At 39.5% G+C, this 21,034-nt stretch overlaps 1 protein-coding gene across 1 annotated transcript in view; it reads left to right on the top strand.

Annotated features, from left to right (window-relative positions):
• The window catches only part of UCHL3 (ubiquitin C-terminal hydrolase L3), a 30,702-nt gene that overhangs the window by 1,983 nt on the left and 7,685 nt on the right, over positions 1-21,034 (top strand). The window contains exons 2-5 of the mRNA XM_066620862.1: positions 3,837-3,965; positions 5,916-6,072; positions 6,890-6,975; positions 8,057-8,104. Of these exons, the coding sequence (XP_066476959.1) occupies positions 3,891-3,965; positions 5,916-6,072; positions 6,890-6,975; positions 8,057-8,104 (366 nt within the window). The 5' untranslated portion in view covers positions 3,837-3,890. The remainder of the gene's footprint in view (positions 1-3,836; positions 3,966-5,915; positions 6,073-6,889; positions 6,976-8,056; positions 8,105-21,034) is intronic.

Raw genomic sequence — 21,034 nt, 5'->3', positions numbered from 1 at the left:
GCAGTTCATTCTTCTCATCTATCTTCTCCCCCCTTCCCCAAGAAAAGTTAGTCTGGAAGGGCAGGGGGAGAGCAGGAATGCCAAGTGGCAACTGCCATGGCACAGGACAGCACAGCATTCTTGTGTTGATGACAGAAGGTGTGAGTGTGCCTGACTATTTCCTTAGTGCTTGGTTTCCTCAGGTGAAGAAATGCAGTGTTGTGTTTTGGTAATATTTGTTGGTGACTACAGGACTAGCAGCCTATAGGATGGATGAGGAGTGATGGTGGGAAGTCCTTTACCAAAAGGTGGTTTTGCAAGCCAGGATTAGCTGTTGGAAAATTTCAGTTGTGTAGAATTGGTCTGAGTTGACGGAGGATGTAGGGCATGTAGATCTTTATAAAATTCCAGTGGTTCAAGCTGTAGCACTGGTGACTACTTTTGGCTGCTGAATGATGTCTTCCTACATCTCGATGATGTATTGAGTGTTAGGACAGTATGTTTCTTCAAATAAGTAAACATAGTTAGGGCACAATCCTAACCAGGTCTACTCAGAAGAAAGTCCTATTTTGTTCAATGGAACTTACTCTCAGGAAAGTGTGGTTAGGATTGCAGCCTGAATAATTTAAATGCTTCTTAAATATTATGGTTCTCAAACATCTCCCTTGTGGCTCTCAAACTTATGAAGTTTATCATATGTGGGTATTAAGTAAGTTTGGCCACCCCTATCTTATAGCCTTAGTTACATGTGAAGAGGTGCACAGTTGGGTTTTCCTGTGCTATTTCAAGGGCCTGGCTGGGCAAAACAGTACATTCTTGTAAGCAAGTCATATGCTTCTTAGAAAGCAAGTAACTTGCCCTAGGCCAGCTAATGAAACTCATGACAGCACAAGCATAAAATTTGAAATGGGTGGAAATGTGGCAGCACAGTCATGAAATCTGTCACCATGCAATACTTGAGACCCTATCATCAAATATTTTCTCTCCTTTGTGGTCTTGCATCACAATCCTTATACACTCCCCAGGAAATAAGTCACATTGAACTCAGTAGGGCTTACTTCTGAGAGACATCTGCAGGATTGCACTGTGAGTTGCTTAATGTTTTTGAGCTTCTATCTGGGCATTTGGAAAGAAAAGAAGGAACTCTAGAATTTTTTGATTAGTTAAGAGCATAAATGTACTTGAATTGTTTTACATTTCTGTTAAGACTAGGTAGATAGTAAGTGAAACCCAACTCTTATGGTAACTTGCATGAACCTTCCAGACACTCTGAAGACTTTTGATATTTGTTATGCTGTTAAATTGCTTTTTCCATTATGAATTTACAGTGTTAAAAACTTCAGAAAGTTACTTCCTGGTTCTCATTTCTCCTTAATATCATAGCACCAAAGGTGAACTTGTATGCACTGAAGTAAGATGTCTTGTTTAAGATCATGACTCTTGGTAAGGGCATGTAGAGAGATGGATTATATTGAGATGTGGATGAAGAAATTGATGATAGGAATTCTAGCCTTCATTCATAAGGAATTCTAGCCTTTATTCATAAGAAACTAAGGCTGCAATCCTATGCGCACTTACTTGAGAGTAAGTTACACTGAATTTGCTGAAGCTTACTTCTGGTAAACACACTTAGGATAGCATTGTAATTTTCTAACATTCATAATTGTATATATGTGAAAAATAGACCATTATATGTAAACGTTGTTTGCTACATTATTCTTAGACTCTTAAATGTTGACAAGGTGATTTATTAGAGCTGTACCTCATTGGACTTGATCAACTTATCAATACAATGTATACAGCCATCAATGTATACAGCTATCCTGTGTTGCAGAACTTTGTAGGAAAAGAAAAGTAGGGTAATGAGGTTTTTTTTTAAAAAAAAAAAAGCTTTGTTACACTTGAGAATAAATTTAAGGGGTTAAATTTCCAGTGGACACCCCCCCCATTTGTGAGGAGCGACTCCTTTGGTGCAGTGAACATGCCTACCACTTGGCAGCAAACACCCAACACAATGCTGAAAATGGTGGCAATGGTCCTGAGCATCTTACCACCATTTTCAGGGCTGCTCTATGGTCTCCAGCCTTAAAGTAACTAGCCATGATGTCATCGCCATTTACACCCAGGTTCCAAGCTCAGCATCTGCAGCATAGAGAACATTGCAATGGAGTTAAGTTTAGGTAGCATTGGGTTAAACCAAAAATCTTGTGGAAAGGTTGGAGTTTGAGGCAAGATTTGAAGAGAGGGCAATTTGCACATGTTTCATACAGGAACCAACAAGGAAAAGTGGTGGAGTTTTTCATATGCAGTTAAGACGCTCTCCCTTGTGCCTTGATGTAAATGACTCAGCTGGCAATTATGACAGTAAATATTGTATGGTGCTGTTGACAAGTATATGCAGCAACAGAACTCCAAGAAGTTTCAGTCTGGTGTAGGGAATTGAGTACTAGGCTTTGACCAGGGTTCTAAACCCCACTCAGCCATGAAGCTTACTTGGTGACTTTAGACCAATTGCTAGTTTTCAACCTACCCTACTTAACAATGTAGTTGTGAGAGCTAAAATAGCATAATACCCTATGTACTCTGTCCAAATGTCCTGGGAGGAAGGGTAGAATAAGAATACTCCAGATTTTCTCTTCTTCCCTCCACCCATGGTATTTGAGTGATCCCTACAAAACTCATTTTCATTAACATTATGGAATCTGAAAGGCTCAATTCTTGACTTCTGCTTACAGCTTTAAGAAAGTTGGTGCTGTCTTGGTGCAGGAAAAAAAAAACCCCTTAATTATCTGAGAAGTGAAATCAAAGTGTAAAGTTCAGGTAACTTTCAAGATTAGGTGAACAATGTGCTACATCAGATATTCCTTAAACATATATCATTATATAGTTACTTTTCTCACTTTGCGTCTTGCTACTGTTTCAAAAATTTTTTATTTTAGTTTGTCTGAGACTAGTCTCAAGGACATCTGTAATGAAGTTTCCTAAATAAAAACTGTGAGTAACAATAGATTAAACCATACATTGCATTAATCTATATGTCATTAACTTTTGTATGCAGTACCTAGATTGTATGGTAATAGAACTAGCAGATGTATCTTTGAAGATAAGATACATTTTATGGTTATCCTTGTTTAGTTGATTTTGAAACTTCTGAAGGGACTTGAAGGAAAAAAGAAGTTATGTAGCTGGATTGAATTTTGTTGTTGTTGTTGTTTGTCTTAATTATTGCTGATAAGCTGGTACCCAAAGCGCTATTTTTAAACTTTCTTTATCCAATGGTGTGTTTGATCTGATCTTTTAACAGCAAGACCCTTGCCTCAATATCACAAACTGCTTATGCACCTCTCAGATTTAAAGTCCAATGCTAACCAACTTGCCTGAGCAATGCATCCCCATGCAGCTCCAAGGTAAGGGAACAAATGTTACCTTACCTTGAAGAAGCCTCAATGACTGCCCCATCATAAAATTCAGTGCACGCATACCTCACTGGCATAGCTGGAAAGTTGGTTAGGATTGGGCTGTTAATCAGTGATTTGCTGCATTGTGTGTTTTATTATAGGAGAATAACAAGCCTATAGCTTCATCAAGCAATCACTGGTTATGATTCTCAGACTCCCAGCTACAGTGGAGATTGTTTTTCTAGAAGCAAATATAATTTTCTTTATCCATGAGAGAGTTTGATCTATCTTTTAATAAAATTTGACCTGCTGTTTGCGTTCCTCTAGCAGACGTGCTATTCAAGCATAATGAAATAACCAAATTAAAATGCTTTTCTTGATGTCTATGATGTTTTCCCAGTTTATGAAGAAAGTATTTATTGGTAGGTGTTTAATAAGCATCTTTATTTCCTTTACTAGTTCCTCAGACAGCTAGGAATAAATCCAAGCTGGCAGTTCGTAGACGTATATGGTATGGATCCAGAACTTCTTAGCATGGTGCCAAGACCTGTTTGTGCTATCCTCCTTCTCTTTCCAGTAACAGAAAAGGTAAATATTACTGATCTGTTTCCTGACCTTTATGATTACAAGTACTTTAGCTGTGCATCTTAGAAATAAGGTAACAAAATAAGATTTTGTTTTATTGTTGAATGGGAATAAGCTGCTAAGTATGTAATGTTGATGAAAAATAAGGAAATGCATTGTGATAAATTTTGAAATGGGCACCTGCATGTTTTTATCTCCTTTCTTATGTGGATTTCTGGAACAATTTCTTTTAGTCGTAATTGTTCAGGACAGAGAAGGAGAATGTGTGTATGCTTGGCAGTTGTCCTGTTCTTCATTCGGCAGTCAGCACAAGCTGTCCTTAGTAGTTACGCTTTGTAATAAAAGGAGCACCAACCAGACAAAAGGGTTTTGTGCTTATGGAGCTCATGTGCTTGGGCATAACTGGGCCATTATATACAAAATCCAAAGAGAAGCAATATCTCTACTTCACAATATCATAATTTTCAGCTAAAATGTTCTGGAAATGTCAAAGAAATTACAAGTTGAGATTGCATCCTTCGATATCTGCTGTTTAAAAATAAAAACTGATTTAAATCTTCTGTGTTTTGTTAATTGCTATTTTATGTTACATTTAATGTTTTTGTTGATGTAGAAACTATTTTTATTTTTATTAACTGTAAAAGAAGCGAGTATGAACTTTCTAGAAGGGGCTAAAGATGTCCACCGAAAAAGTAAAAGAAGAAAACATAAAGAATAAAGATAATGCAAGCTGGTTTGCACATCTTTTTAAAATTGAGTAAACCTGGCAAACAAATGTACTATTTTCTACATGTTTCCAGTGGATGATTTACAGAATTGACAACTTCCTTAACTGATCCATAACTGACTCTGCTGTTATCCTTTGTTTCCTTTGTTCCCTACCTGCACAATCATAATCAGTGTTCTCAAATTAACTGTTTTATGTGTTTCATCAATTATACCCTCTTAGATGTTCTTCCTTGCCTTCTGTCTTCTAAAATGGAGACTTCTGTGACAGGTGCATATCAGTGCTCAAATTTATGGGGGAGTGGTTGAGGACTCAATGAAATCAAGCTTCCCTTTTAGGTAAAACATGCCTTCCCATAGCTTTCTATAAAAGGGAGCGGGCAGAAAAGATAAGGGGCTGTGGTTCCTCTGTTCCCCTGAACTTTGAGCACTGGCACACACATCCTCTAAAAGCAAAATTCTTTGCCTTTTATCAGAACTGGTTTTACTTATACGCAAACTTGTTTAGATTTAATTGATGAAACGCTCTGTAATCAGACTATAGCAACTATCATTGTGCGTTTTAGTTGTTGATACCTGGAAGTTTGGTGGTTCTATTCACTTTAAAATATTAGTGACTATATGTATAATATTCACAAACATTGACACATGAACAGAACCATCAAAGATAGTGAAATGTTTAGTTGATACATACCTAATTCTTTATATCCCATGAGTCAGGTGGGAGCTTAAAGTTCCACACTTAAACCTTTGCGATATATGCAAATTGAATGTTCTATATATAATGGACAAAAACCAGCATTCTTTTGCTTGGAAGATGACTTTCCAGATCCAAGAACACAACATAACATGGACAGGGTAAAGGCTTTAAGCATGTGTCTATGCGAAAACTAGTTGGAATTAATTTTCCCCAATTTAGAAAAGCTGCAATAATTTTGTTTCTGGCTTTTTGTTAAAAAAAAAAAAGGTGTGTTCACTCAATATTAAAAGTTATCATGCTGAGAGCATTGAACAAATGGCATTAAATGCACATATACAGCGCTGAAAGTAAAACAAGAGGTAAATCTAACATTTAGAAAAATCTTCAATTGGTAAAACACTTCAAAAGTTAGAAAAAGCATTATTCCTATGTTTTCACAATAACTAATTTTTTTTAAAAAGGGCTGTTTATGTCTTGGAACTGATTTTTTTAAAAATAGAATTTCAAAATCTTATTTTGGCTTTTAGTATGAAACGTTTCGAACAGAGGAAGAGGAGAAAATAAAAGCTCAGGGTCAGGAAGTTAAACCATCAGTGTATTTCATGAAGCAAACGATCAGCAATGCGTGCGGAACAATCGGACTTATTCATGCTATTGCGAACAACAGGAATAAAATTAACTTTGGTAAATCCATCACTTTTGCTATGCTGCCCTTGGTTTGAAGTATAGGTGGCGCTCTTGATCTGGTTATCATTTGACTAACTGAAAATTTAGAGATAAGCAAATGTTGGATGACAGGTACAAAACAAATTGCTGTGAGATGAATAATTTTGATGAAATGCGATATATAGCTAATAATAATAATAATAATAATAATAATAATAATAACTAGGTATTTATATACCGCCTTTCTGGTCATTGGATTACTCCTCTGACTTTATTCAAGGCAGTTTACATAGGCAGGCATTTCTAAATCCCTCAAGGGGATTTTTACAATCATAAAGGTTCTCTCTTTCAAGAACCAACAACATTTCAGAATGGATCTTCCTGGTTTGGTCTCACTTCTGGTGAAGTGAGCATCCAAATCCAGCATAGGTTAGTTAGATGAAAGTCCTGAACCTGTTAACAGGTTCCTATTGATTTTAGATTTTATAGGTGAGCATGTTGCTTCACTCACTTACAATGCAACCTAATACATGTTTACTCAGAAGTAAGTTTTACTGAGTTCATTGGGACTTCTAGACAAGTGTATATATAAGATTTTCTTTTGTTCTTGTATATTGTGAAGAAGTTATGTGGAAAACTGTTGATTTTTACTTGTTAAAGGTTTAAATATTTAGTTGGCTGGGAATATAATTTTGACTTTTCTGTATCATTTGTATGCTAATTATGGGAAGAAATATAAAAATGGTCATAGAAGTGATAAATATGCTAAGCAATTTGTGGCATAGGTCAGGGTAATGCATGTATTTTAGTGTTTGTTTATTTAAATTTGTTTCAGAAGCAGAGTCCTCACTGAAGAAGTTCCTAGATGAATCGGATTCCATGAGTCCTGAAGAGAGAGCCAAATTCCTAGAAACTTATGAAGTCAGTGTTGCTTTTAAATAATATATTATTTTGGTAGCAGTTTTTTTGCATTTAGACCAGTGGCTGTCAAATGAGGTTTTGGAGTGCAGGGTCAAGTGGCACAAAGTGTGAGATATGTTTATTATCTAGAGTGTGAAGTGAACTTTAAAAATTTTTTGTTGACTTCTATTCAAATTTAAACTTAATACAAAACATTCAAGTTAAATAGCAGCACAATTCTGTGTTCAGCTACTCAGAAATAAGCACTGCTGAGTTCTATGGGACTTACTCCGGTATAAATAACTGTATAGTATTGTAGCCCAGCTTTCTTTTAGGGATATTTAGGGAAGTGTGTATAATTTAGTACAAGAAGGTGCTACCCATTATTAGATTAAATTTTGTGGAGGGAAATCTTTTAAGGAAAATTTAGTATTTTTTTATTCCTTGCTACAATAATACCACTAGAACTGAAATATCCTTTTAAAAGATCAGTAATTAAAGCTTTGTCATCAGATTACAGTCTATAGGCATTACTATTTTTAATGTACACAGCAGCTAAAAGTCCACTAGGTAGCACACAGTAGTAATCCAATAGGCAACATTGTCACATATTTAAAGTGTTAAAATGAAACTGGTTTTCTAGTTCTGTAGCTTGGCAATGCAGTGTATCCTTGGAGTGTTCTATGGCAAGTTTTAATAACTGGCATCTTCAGTTAAGAGATCTTTTGTAGCAGAGATCTTTTTGTAGTAGTTGTGACTGAAGTATCCACATAAAGAACGCTTGGTTATGTGAGCTGTTGGCTGAATTAAGTTTGAGGAACATCTTCCTTTTCCCCCCTCTTACTTTAGTAAGAAGCCATTTTATCAAAGTGGATGGCCATACTCCTTGCCTAGCACGCAAACTTGAGTGGTGATTATCGGCCTTTTGTATTAAAATGCTATAGGACCAGAAAGTAGTTAGACAACCATTAATTGTTTTGAATAATGTTTTTAAAAGCAACATGGTTTAGCTGCTAGAAGACTAATTATATCAGTTATAATTATATAATCAGTACAGTATAAGCACTTGCTTATAGACTAATGATCCCTGTTGGTATTTCAGGCTATTCGTGTTACTCATGAATCTAGTGCCCATGAAGGTCAGACTGAGGTATTGTATTCAACTTTTTCTTATAAAAACTCAAAACTGTTTTTATTAAGTTGATGAGAGGTTTTTTCTTCTAAAATTTTCCATGCGGTTGCTTAACATTGGAAAAGAGTAGTATCAAGTAGAAAACGGTATGTGTCTGACTGCAGACTCTGTTAGGATGGCAAGTGGGACAAAATATTCTACTGGTATAGTAGCTTAAAGTAGGAATCTCAGCGTCATGGTTCAAATTCAGCCATGGAGTTTGCTGGATGACAAGCCATGCTTTGGTCCTGCTCTGCTATAATGTGGATATAATACCATTCAGTTCTACCAGGTGGTTATTCTAAAACTCTAAGGTCATGCCTGTTGTCCATGCATTCAGTTCTGGATGCAGTTCTGGATTCAGTTCTGGAACCCTCAGTGGTTAAAAAAAATCAGTGGGAAAATAGTTTTTCCCACTTCCAGATTTCTTGCTCCTATACTGTTGCCCCAGAATGCAGTGGTATAAACACTATACCAAATTCAGCCACTATATGGGGTGAATAATAGAATCTAATGGAATGAAATTATAGTTATTTAACAGCACAAATGTAGGAAATTGGATTTTGCTTTTTTTCTTGTTAAAAGTCATTTAAAGGTGGACCTCGGTGTCAGTGGTGAGTCAAATAAGTGGATACCAAATCAGTGGATACCAAGGTGCCACCTGTATATGAAGAGCTCTGAATACTTAGAGAAAGTTCTGGTAAGAAGAAACTGGCAATAAGAAAAAAGTTACTGTTAAGAGGTAGCTACTATTCATCTTAAGTAGGAATGATGTCTCCTGCCTTTTGTTCTCAGTTCATTCCTATGCGCAGTGAGCGCAGCCTTATGAATGCACATGTAATCCTAAGTAATGTATGCCTACCCTAATTAATTTTGTCTGCTGCCTCTCCCACCAAATTTGTTACTGAGTGAATGGGGATGGTGAAAATCACCCCTCCCTCCTGTACACAAAACTATTTTCCAGAATATCAGAATAACAGCAGAATATCAATGGGGCAATTAATAAACCTTTTTGTAGTTCTTGCTGCTTTTGTTTCCAGCCTGAGGGTTGCAACCCCCTGAGGGATTGCAAGCTGATTTTCAGGGGGTCATGGAAACTACTGTAGATGTGTTTGCGCAACATTAAAAAGTTGCAGTTTTGCAACATTTTCAGGGAACTTCCAAAAAGAAAAATATGTTTTGAAAAAAATTTCAAGGTGTTTCCACATACCTAAAAAAAAAAAAAGGTTGCACTTGATAACCTATGGTAGTGGTTCTCAACTTTTTAGCACTAGGACCCACTTTTTACATTGAGAATCTGTCAGGACCCACTGGAAGTGACCTCATCAAGTAGGAAAATTTTTAACAATTCCAGGCTGCTATCCTATCCACACGTATCCAGGAGAAAGTTCCATTGACTATCATTGTTAAAAGTATATACATTATAGTCTATTAAAAGTACAGATCTATAACTTCCCCAAATGCAGTCACATGTATTAGACTTGGTGCTACCTGATATTAAAAATAAAATATTGAAATGAATGGGGACCCACCTGAAATTGGCTCGCAACCCACCCAGTGGGTCCTGACCCACATTTTGAGCAACACTGACCTATGGTATTCTACATACATGTTTTTTACAGGCACTATCCTGGGTGCTGAGTATTGTTTCATATGAAGAGTGGCATAACTAGGGTTTGTGTCACCCAGTGTGGGAGGCATGCATCACCCTCATGGTGGACTTCTTCCCATGCAGTGAGTGGAGCAACACTCCACGCAATGGGCATGCTTATACACCATTGTCCCACCCCTGCTGGTTTTATGGGTATAGAAAAGAAACTTCAATGCAGTTTGTGTCATTGCATTCTGTGTGAAATTATGCATAGAATGATATATAATGTGATGGTATTTGAAAATACCAAGATTTTCAAAATTCTGACCAGTAGTGGTGTTGTCCCTCATGTGTGTCACCCTGTGCAGCCCACACCCTTACCAATGCCACTGCCTGTGGAAATCATGCAAAATAGTTGAACTCTGAAAATCTTAAAAAAAACACACCATGATTTTACTGATGACACAGCTACTGAAAAAATGTCAGTTTCTCCACATACCGATTCATCCATGAGTACAAGCAAATTTTTTTAAAAGTGTGATTTATTATAACAATGACATCACTTCCTGCTTAATTGCATCACTTCCAGCCGTGCTGGCACAATGTCACTTATGCTTAATGACATCACTTCCTGTCTTAGGGGGTCCCAACAAGTTGTCATATCTAAAAAGTGGGTCCTGGTACTAAAAAGATTGGAAATCACTGCTTTAAACTATCCAAAAAGAATATGTGTAGCTGTTAAATTCTTTTCTTTTACCCCTCTTGTTGTAACAAACAGAATCAGTCAAGTAAATGTATTTGTAACCTTCCAGCGGTTTCATAAGATATTTGATATCTGAATTATCCAGACTGTAATACAGGGCAAAACTAAACTTAATAGCTTTCGTAATCATATCCGAAAATGATTTTTTTGACAAAGATTCAAAGATTAGAGCCAGAATTTTTAAATGGATGATTTAATGGCCACAAATTTGGACTAACTGCCTGTACCCAAGATTTCCTGTGTTAGGCTAGTAAGTACTTGAGGTGGAATTGAGAAATTGTGTTGCTGATATCCATCAGGCTTTGTATGCAAGCACTGAAGATGTGTTATACTAGTATTTAAAGGTTATGCAGTAGTACATATATCCAGGACCAAACTTGTGGCAGCTATTGAATTTACTTCTTAATTCTAGTCCTATTCCACCAACTCATGGTGAGGTGTTTCTCCCCCCCATTCCGTTTGAGGAACAGCAGCAAAATGTCTCTTCTGTGTTTTAATTATCACCAGTTTGTTTACCTGTTTCAGTTTACCTGTTTACTGTTTCTGGATAGGTATAGCCTTTTTGTTCTATGTGCTTGCTTTGTATGCAGATAAAGGAATGGTTGAATTAAGCATCCTCAGCACATGAATGCTGAGCTCAGTAGGTCATCTCTCCTCTCACACTCTTTAGTTTTGCAGGTTGTAGGACATTTCATTAAAGCAGTGGTTCTCAAGCTTTTAGCACTATTTAGAATGAGAATCTGTCAGGACCCACTAGAAGTGATATCATGACTGGAAGTTACATCACCACCCAGGAAATTTTTGACAATCCTAGGCTGTAGTCCTGCCCACACTTACCCAGGAGTAAGTCCCGTTTCTATCATTGTTAAAAGCATATACAGAGCAACAGAGCAGCCTGTTAAAAGTGCAGATCTGTAACATTTCCCCAGTGTGGTCACACCATGGTAGCATCATGTCTAATATATTAAAAACAAAATACTGACATGAATGGGAACCCACCTGAAATTGGCTCACGACCCACCTCGTGGGTCCTGATCCACAGTTTGAGAAACACTGCTTTAAGCATTTTGCAGAAAACTCAAAACTGTGCTAGCAGCACTAAAATGACAAAAGAAGAGATGGGAATCCTCTCTCATTGGTTGATTTTTGGACCATTTGGTCCAAAAACAGTCAAAACAGAGTGCTTGAAAATTAAATTCTCAGGCCTTAGCAATGTGGAGTTAATCTTGTTAAGTTGATAGATCTGAACTTTCAGCTAGTATCCACCACATCTTGCAAAATTTTGGGTCATTCTGTGTTTCTGTGCTACACAGAGAGATTTTTCAGCAACATAGGAGAAATTTGTCAGAAAATTAAGTTCAGCTGCTATCTGTAAATTGGTCCTTCGCTACAGGTACTAGACTGACTAGCTTTTAGTAATCTGTCACTTCTTTTGGCATACTTCATGAATGCTCAGATGTTTGATCAGGACAGCAGCAATTAAAATGGGAAACTTGAGAAGCTGCAGGGAGCAGGCTCTGTCAGACTGCTGTAAAACATAAGGTTTCACGATATCTTTGGGTTTTTTAAATCTGGCTTCATAATTTATTGGCCAAAAAAACATGAAAGAACTTGTAATGGACTTTTCTGCTGCTTGCAGACCATATGGTATTTTATGTGTGGTGACGTAGAGGCCTTTTTGTGTGTGAGTGAGTAGTGGTTGTACTGGGAACCATACATTGGTCTCTTTAAAGAGTATCTATTTGTCTTCCACCCCTTGGTTCCTCTTACTTCCCTTCTAAATATAACTAGTTTTTGATATAATTATTTTTAACAGTAACATCTGTTCAAAAATTGAACCTTTACTTTTAAGTCTAGAATGTTCCTTTTTCTGGTAAATTCTGGATATGCACGCTTTCTGTTGACTGACTAAAAGAAGATCTATTTGCACACTGTGCTTTAATCAATGTTGTTTCCGTCTTACTATATTGCTTCGCATGAGAGACAGTTAGATACTTTGTACAAAGGAAAGCATGAACATAGTAACATTCTGAAACAGCTGAGATCATTTCATGATTAGGTCTTGTTGCATTACTGTACATTCAGCATGTATGCAGAACCAGTCATAAATGGAAGTTAACCAAAAGGAGATTGTGATACCTGGAGTATTGTGTCCAGTTCTGGTTGCCGCATCTCAAAGATATAGTGGAAATGGAAAAGGTGCAAAAGAGAGCGACTAAGATGATTACTGGGCTGGGGCACCTTCCTTATGAGGAAAGGCTACAGCGTTTGGACTTCTTCAACCTAGAAAAGAGGCGCCTGAGGGGGGACATGATTGAGACATATAAAATTATGCAGGGGATGGACAGAATGGATAGAGAGATGCTCTTTACACTCTCACATAACACCAGAACAAGGGGACATCCACTAAAATTGAGTGTTGGGCGGGTTAGGACAGACAAAAGAAAATATTTCTTTACTCAGCGTGTGTTTGGCCTGTGGAACTCCTTGCCACAGGATGTGGTGATGACATCTGGCCTGGATGCCTTTAAAAGGGGATTGGACAAGTTTCTGGAGGAAAAATCCATTATGGGTTACAAGCCATGATGTGTATGTGCAACCTCCTGATTTTAGAAATGGGCTATGTCAGAATTCCAGGTGCCTTGCCAAAGGAGCCTGGATGTCCACCCAGGCTCCTCAGCATCATCAGATCTTTCCACAAGGACATGAAGGGCACTGTTGTCTTTGATGGCTCCACATCAGACCCCTTTGACATCCGAAGCGTAGTGAAGCAGGGCTGTGTTCTTGCGCCAACCTTGTTTGGGATTTTCTTCACTGTTCTGCTGAAGCAGGCCTTTGGAACTGCAACAGAAGGCATCTATCTACGGACCAGATCAGATGGAAAGCTCTTCAACCTCTCCAGACTGAGAGCAAAGTCCAAAGTCCAGCTGAAATGTCTGCGTGACTTCCTCTTTGCCGACGATGCAGCTATCACTACCCACTCTGCCAAAGATCGCCAGCAGCTCATGGATCGTTTTGGCAAGGCCTGCCAAGATTTTGGACTGACAATCAGCCTGAAGAAAACACAGGTCATGGTTCAGGATGTGGACTCACCTCCCTGCATTACAGTCTCTGCGCATGAACTGGAGGTTGTCCATGACTTTGTGTACCTTGGCTCAACGATATCCGACACTTTCTCTCGATACCGAGCTAAACAAGCACGTCGGTAAAGCAGCTGCCACGTTTTCCACACTCACAAAGAGAGTCTGGTCCAACAAGAAGCTGACGGAACATACCAAGATCCAGGTCTACAGAGCTTGCGTCCTGAGTACACTTCTGTACTGCAGCGACTCTTCGCTCACAACAGGAGAGGAAACTGAACGCTTTCCACATGCGCTGCCTCCGATGCATCCTCGGCATCACCTGGCAGGACAAAGTTCCAAACAACACAGTCCTGGAACGAGCTGGAATTCCTAGCATGTATTCACTGCTGAAACAGATGCCTACGTTGGCTCGGTCATGTTGTGAGAATGGATGATGGCCGGATCCCAAAGGATCTCCTCTGTGGTGAACTCGTGCAAGGAAAGCGCCCTACAGGTAGACCACAGCTGCGATACAAGGTCATCTGCAAGAGGGATCTGAAGGCCTTAGGAGTGGACCTCAACAGGTGGGAAACCCTGGCCTCTGAATGGCCCACTTGGAGGCAGGCTGTGCAGCATGGTCTTTCCCAGTTTGAAGAGACACTTGGCCAACAGTTTGAGGCAAAGAGGCAAAGAAGGAAGGCCCATAGCCAGGGAGACAGACCAGGGACAGACTGCACTTGCTCCCGGTGTGGAAGGGATTGTCACTCCCGAATCGGCTTTTTCAGCCACACTAGACGCTGTTCCAGAACCACCATTCAGAGCGCGATACCATAGTCTTTCGAGGCTGAAGGTTGCCAACAGAGTATGTCAGAATGCCAGATGCAAGGGAGAGCACCAGGATGAGGTCTCTTGTTATCTGGTGTGTTCCCTGGGGCATTTGGTGGGCCGCTATGAGATACAGGAAGCTGGACTAGATGGGCCTATGGCCTGATCCAGTCGGGCTGTTCTTATGTTCTTATGTGATGGTATGGCTTACGTCTCTTCTAGACCTTGCCTTTATGTCAGCAGTACTGTTTTAAGAAATGGACCAGACAAGATCATGATCTGGTTTAGACAATCTTCCAAATAATATTTTAGAGCAGAGGAATCAAATATAAGGCCTGTGGTATGTTTCTCACCCATGGAAGCTCTGTATCCAGCCCCCATGATAATTGGGTTCTCCCAGCACCACCTGCTCAGCAGCGCTGCTTCTGCTGAGACTCTGGGAGGAGAGACAGAAGAAGGCATCCAAAGTCAAGGAACACAACAAGAGATGGGGCAGTCCAAGAGTGGGGAGAAAAGGAGACACTGCTGAGATCCTGGGAGAGCCCAATTATTATATGGACCACCCTTTCAGCAGTGCCATATCTATTGAGGCATAACTTTGCTGAGTACATGAGCTGCGAAGTGATGCCTTGGTTGAAGGGTGTCCTACATATCTCAAAAATATGGTCCAGATTTGCATATTTCTCTTTTCACGAACTAATTAGTTGAAAAATGATAGAACTAAGTGTTTATTTCTGACCATCCTCTGTTTTATGACATAATGGCATACTTAATGATGTTACTTCTGGCCCTTTGCAGGTGTCAGGAATGCTCTTTGGCCCTACTGAATGAAACCATTTGACACCCCTGATTTAGAGGACTGAGAATGAGTCCAGGTTTCTGCCCATTTCACACCCCTCCGTCCCTGAAACAGCTTTGTTTTCTATTTCTTGTTTTGCAGAAATCTATTTTTCAATATACGTATGAAATCAGTTCTTAAAAACACTACTAGCCTGAAATAAACCAGGTTAATATTTTGGTATTTCCTTAGGCCTGAGGTTTTCAATCTGTTCCTCCCTAGGGAGGCGTGGCTAACTGCCAGGGGCATCATGAGGCATCTCCAGGAGAGTGGTGTTCATGGCTGCAGGAGCGAGTAGAGTAACTGCTCTGCTGAGCTGCACCTGCCCCTCCCTACTTGCTGCTTTTCTTCAGCTGTGAACAAGGTGGGGGTGGGATGTGGACATGCTCCTGGCAGGCTTCAAACTGGGAGGGAAGAGTTAAGTACAGGCAGCACAGTGCTTTCCTCTGCTTGGGAAGGAGGGAGCTCAGCCTGCTCTTGGAGGGGGGGGGTGTTCAAATGCCCCAGCCTGCATTCCTCAGTCTTGCCTGAGCATCTACTTTGGGGTGAGTTGTAATCTTGCTTTGTGTGGCTGTAATCCATTCCACACTTTCCTGGGAGTAAGCCCTATTGACTCTGAGTAGACCTACACAGGCTTGGGGTCTGTCAGGTTAATCAAGGATCTTCACCCTTCTCTTTTTCCTCCCCCTTCAAAAAAGAGAAAAAAGCCACTCTTGATGGCTTTGTCTTAAAAAATATATATATACCCGTTCCTTTTCAGCCATCCCTCTTTTTCCTCCCGCCTGCGGGGGGGGGGGCGGTATTTCCCTTGTTGTTGTTGTTGTTGTTGTTAACATACCGTAGTCTTTCGAGACTGAAGGTTGCCAACCATTTTTATTAACAGTATTTATATACTGCTTTTCAACAAAAAGTTCCCAAAGTGGTTTACAGAAAAAAATCAAATAACGAATGGCTCCCTGTCCCAAAAGGGCTCACAATCTAAAAAGATGCAAAAGAACACCAGCAGACAGCCACTAGAAAAGACACTGCTGGGGGGAGGTGGGCCAGTTACTCTCCCCTTGCTAAATAAAAGAGGAGCACCCACTTGAAAAAGTGCCTCTTACCAGTTAGCAGGGTTAACTGTTGTTGGCTGCTAAATGTTGGCTGCTATTTTAAGACAAAAGGCACAATCCTAGCTAGGTCTACCCAGAAGTAAGTCCTATTGTGTTCAATGGAACTTACTCCCAGAAAAATGAGGCTAGGATTGTAGCCAAACAGTCTCTGGGTCTCAGTTTGCATCAGTTTGCAATTAGCAGATAAACACAAAACAAAGTCTTCCCCTCCCCCAGCAAATTCATCACTTCTCCCTCCCTTTCCAAAACCTCCAGGTGTGCTGCTAACAAACTCAGGGCACAATCCTAGCCAGGTCTACTCAGAAGTACGTCCTATTTTGTTCAATGAGTCTTACTCTCAGGTGAGTGTGTTAGGATTGCAGACTCAGAGTGCTGGCAGCTCTGTTTTTTTTTAAATTTTTTTGTGTCTAGTGTATAATTATAACACCTTCACCCCCATTTTGGGGGTAACTGAGGTGAGGTGTTGTAATGGGGAGCTGTGGCCAATGGCCACAAGGATCAGGGGAGCTGCAGGCCAGAAATGTTCGAGAACCTCTGCCATAGGCTGTTCAAATATTACTGGAATTACTATTTAACTGCATTTTTAAACCATGGTTTGGGATTAGAAGGTTCTACTCAAGTTTGGGGCTAACTCTGCTCCTGGTATTGTATATGTATGTATGGTAGTGCAGGGGCTACTTTGGTTGTTTATCAGTCCACATTATGAAAATGGCATTGTATGTTCTCGAATAGCACAGATGCACAGTTAACCTTCCTCAGGATTTTTAATTGGATTGGCACAAGTTCAATGAGGCAATTGTTATTACTTTGTTTATGAAGTTAACTTAAGCCAGAAACTTGAAGTTAGCAGCTTCCTATTTTAAAAAGCTCAGGAAATCCAGTTCTGCTCCAAATACCAAATCACACCCTCCATTGTACAGAATGTTCAATGACTGTATGTTAGAGATTGCTTAACTTTTCCAGAAGAAGGTCCTCCTTACTAACAGAGTATCTGATGTGAGAAAAACTTCCTAAATGAATTTTTTTCTTGCCTGCGAGTCTCTCATTTCTAGCAGCAATAATCAACTTGCTTTATGTTGCAAGATGCTCTGGCAATCAACAAGTTAGCATAATTATTTTCAGTTGATTGTTTGTAATGTATCCTTAAAGTAAGAGCACTGATTTCTTTGGTGTTTAGGTTGAAATAGTTATTGTAATTTAGAATTTTAACAGGCAGCTGTGCTTAAGAAGCTTATTAGTTTTAAACCAGGATGACAAGTCCATGGGGTTGTGCATGCTTTTTTAAACAATGAAATAAATATTAGATTAATTATATGATCTCTACAGATAAGAGATCCTGCATGGGCCTTGAACCATCAGCTAATGGACTTCATGCTAACATTGTTGTAGAATGGGGTGCCCAAACTTTTTGGCAGGAGAGCCACATTGTCTCTCTGACACTGTATTGGGGGCCAGAGAAAAAAAAAAGAATTAATTTACATTTCAAATTTGAATAAATTTACATAAATGAATATATTAGAGATGTAACTTGTGTGAATGAAGGCCTTGCAATAGCTCAAGGCCTATAAAAGACCTTGCACAAAGCAAGGCAGGCCTTGCCTTTGCTGCCACTGCTGCATCACAGATGTGAAACAGCAAGCAGTGGAGGAAGTCCTCATCCCCCAGCTCAGGTCATAATTACTCTGAAGAAAGCTGCATAGAGCCAAATAGGACTTGCTTCCAGGAAGATATAGACAATAAGATGTAAAAATGGGGTTGGGGGGGGATTTACTTTTGGTTCAGTGGAACTTGGTCCCAGGGCAATGTGGAAAGAAGCTGGAAAAATATTGGGTGGGGGGGCATAGAGAAAGTGAAAAGGTTCCCATCAAGCCCCAGCAGCCTATTACTTTAATCCAGGACATGTTTCCTCAGAAAAGACTGAAATAAACAGAAAACTTGAAGAGACGGAGAAGGAAGCTAGGAGGAATGCAAATGTGAATGGTTAAAAAGGAAAACATCAAAAATTCTGATAGAAAGATACAGGGAGGAGGAGGAGAACTTTGGAAAAGGATAGACAAAAAATGGGGGAAGGTATGACTAGCATGTTGGAGAAAAAGCAAAGTACAGATTTGAGGGGAGAAAGAAACTGGGCAAAGCAAATAGACACACATACAGGCTGTAATCTTATGCACACTTACTTGGGAGTAAAACCCATGGAACTCGATGGTGTTTACTTCTAAGTAGACAAGCATAGGATTGTGTCCGCATAAAAGTATGAAATACTGGCTTTGTTCTGTACATACAACTAATAAAAGCCAACAAATCACGCATTTTAGAGGTGGCTAGATGCTGCATTATTTTGTGGTAGAACAGCTGATGTACACGTATGCATACCAATAGTTCCTACATGGATAAGAATTGGAAGATTGGTGGCAATGTTATGAATATTCATCTCCAGTAGAATGAACAGAGGTGCAGTAACTTTTTCAGTTTAAATAGTTTAATAGTGGAAAATGTTTGTTAAATCTGATTTGATATCTGTTTTCTTAAAAATATAAAATGCAGTATGTTTCATGACTGGTGTAATCTTCTATATTGACAGAACTTCTGGCTGAATTCTTGAATCCTGTTTTTCACAGCAGCATGCTGTAAAGCTATTTCCTATTGAGAGTTAACCAGCCAAAACTAATTTCTTGCCTTGCAGTTTTTTTAAAGTTTATTTTTATTGTGTCTTTAGGTAAACAATTCGTGGACAAGGAAAGTAAAACACAACCTCTTTTGCCAAACAAGACCAAGATGTGAAGGAATGCAAAGCCTAATATACCTTGCTTTGGCATTTCAATTATGAGAGGACTCTGAGCATCTAGATGGCTTGTCAAGTCTGCATTCTGTAACTTGCCTTACAGACCTATCACTGGAACCCTTAGTAGTTTGAAAAGGTTCATCTGCAATTAACAACTTGTTATGACTTTTTAGGCTTAGAGCAATTTTTAAAAATAATTTATATTCCACCTTTCATGTGGAAGTAAATGCCCAATTAGACTTACAAAGTCCTATAATGTACAATGTGTATTATAACCTGCTTTAGGATCATATTGGTGTCTAAGCAGGTTTGTCTATACTACTATACTTTGTTTCAGCATTCTCTGTATATAGGCTTTATTTTTGGATTTGTGGGCATGTATGGTGCCTGGGGTTCCTACCTGTCTTATCAGAGTACTGTCAGGGAAGCCTGTGAAAAGCCTTGGGTAGTGCAATCCTAACTTGTGCTGGAACAGGCAGGCTGGCCTGTGCTATATCCAGCGCAAATTTGGGCCTGGCTGAGGCTCAGCCCAAAGCAAAGGGAAAAAATTCCCCCTACCCCGGGTAGAGCCACAGCAACCCCAATGCATCTACTCAGATCTGCACTACCTAAAGAGGTGGCATAGATATGGGCAGAATGGAGCAGCCTGGAGTTGTTCTGTGCTGCCTGGGACAGGGCTAGAATCTGGCATAACTACTGGATCTGGCCCCCTGCCTGCCCTCCCCTGCTCTAAAATGCCCCTTCCCGCCTCCTCCCTGCCCTTCCCATGCCCCTCAGGCCCTAGCTCTGGCTGAATATGGCTGGCATAGACCTGCCTGACCCCGTTGGCTCAGAGCCTGGATGCAGCCTCTGCAAGTTAGATGCCTAACCCTGCAAGTTAGACAAATTTTGCAAAGTAAGGACTGTAACCTGAGTTTTGCCTTTTAGTACTGTGTGCCTGCCCACGAAGAGTCAACACAAGATTGAGCTTACTGTGTAATTTGCAGGGGGGGTGGGGAAAAGTAAAAACTGCATCTTCCTTGGGAAGGCTAAGCCTTCCTTGAAATGCATCGACCCCAATCCCACAATATCAGAGAACCTTCTGGCTGTAAAGGATTGAGGGGGTGGCAGCTTTGACTTTCATGGCTGTCTACCAGTGTCTCATTTCCACTGCTTCTGGTGCAAAATGCAAATATATTAGTGTCTTAGGAACATGTGGAAAATCCACTATATGTGGTATGAAAATAATTTATGAAACTGCTATAAGAAGGAAATACGTGCAGGCTCTTCTTTCTGAAATTGCTGGTGGCCTGTACTGTATACTTTTCAAGTTCTCAAATTGCAGGATTTCATATTGAAAGTAAAATGAGTCTTTTTCCATGTGTTGTTCACTGCTTGTTTCAATAATTGTGTCAATTACATCATTTAGAGCCAGGATCAAGTAGTGTAGCTTTTCCAGGATTCTTCCCTAATATGTATAAGAACCTAGGTTTTCAGAAGAAAGGCCAGACATCAATGTTTACATGCTTCATGGGAAACATTTAGATATGCTGTCTGAGTCACAGAAATCTAAAATGCTACTTTATACAATCAGCTGATTAAAAATGCTATAAACAGGCCCTTATTAGAAAAGTCCTGTGTGAATGGGTTTTTTTTTAAAGAACACACTTAATTTCTGTCCCCCTTCACAGATGCATACATCATTTGAGACTTAAGCAATTTTTTAATTCAGCATTGTGATATGGTTCTTTGATACCTCAGCTAGCATAGCAGCCTTCTTTTTCCCCTGTGCAGCAAACCTTGTCATTCTCTGAAGGCTTTAGCTTTTATTTAAGACATTAAAGGCTATATGCTCTCCTTGGCTCTAGAATGCACAAGGTACTGAATATTGTTTTTCAAAGGACAAGGATATATTGCCAGCTTCTCTCCCCGCCCCTCAACTTAATAGAATAAACCA

The sequence above is a fragment of the Tiliqua scincoides genome, chromosome 3 (assembly GCF_035046505.1).
Source record: "Tiliqua scincoides isolate rTilSci1 chromosome 3, rTilSci1.hap2, whole genome shotgun sequence".
Classification (NCBI taxonomy): domain Eukaryota; kingdom Metazoa; phylum Chordata; class Lepidosauria; order Squamata; family Scincidae; genus Tiliqua; species Tiliqua scincoides.
The sequence above is the reverse complement of the archived record's forward strand: the minus strand, read 5'-3'. Positions and strand labels throughout refer to the sequence as shown.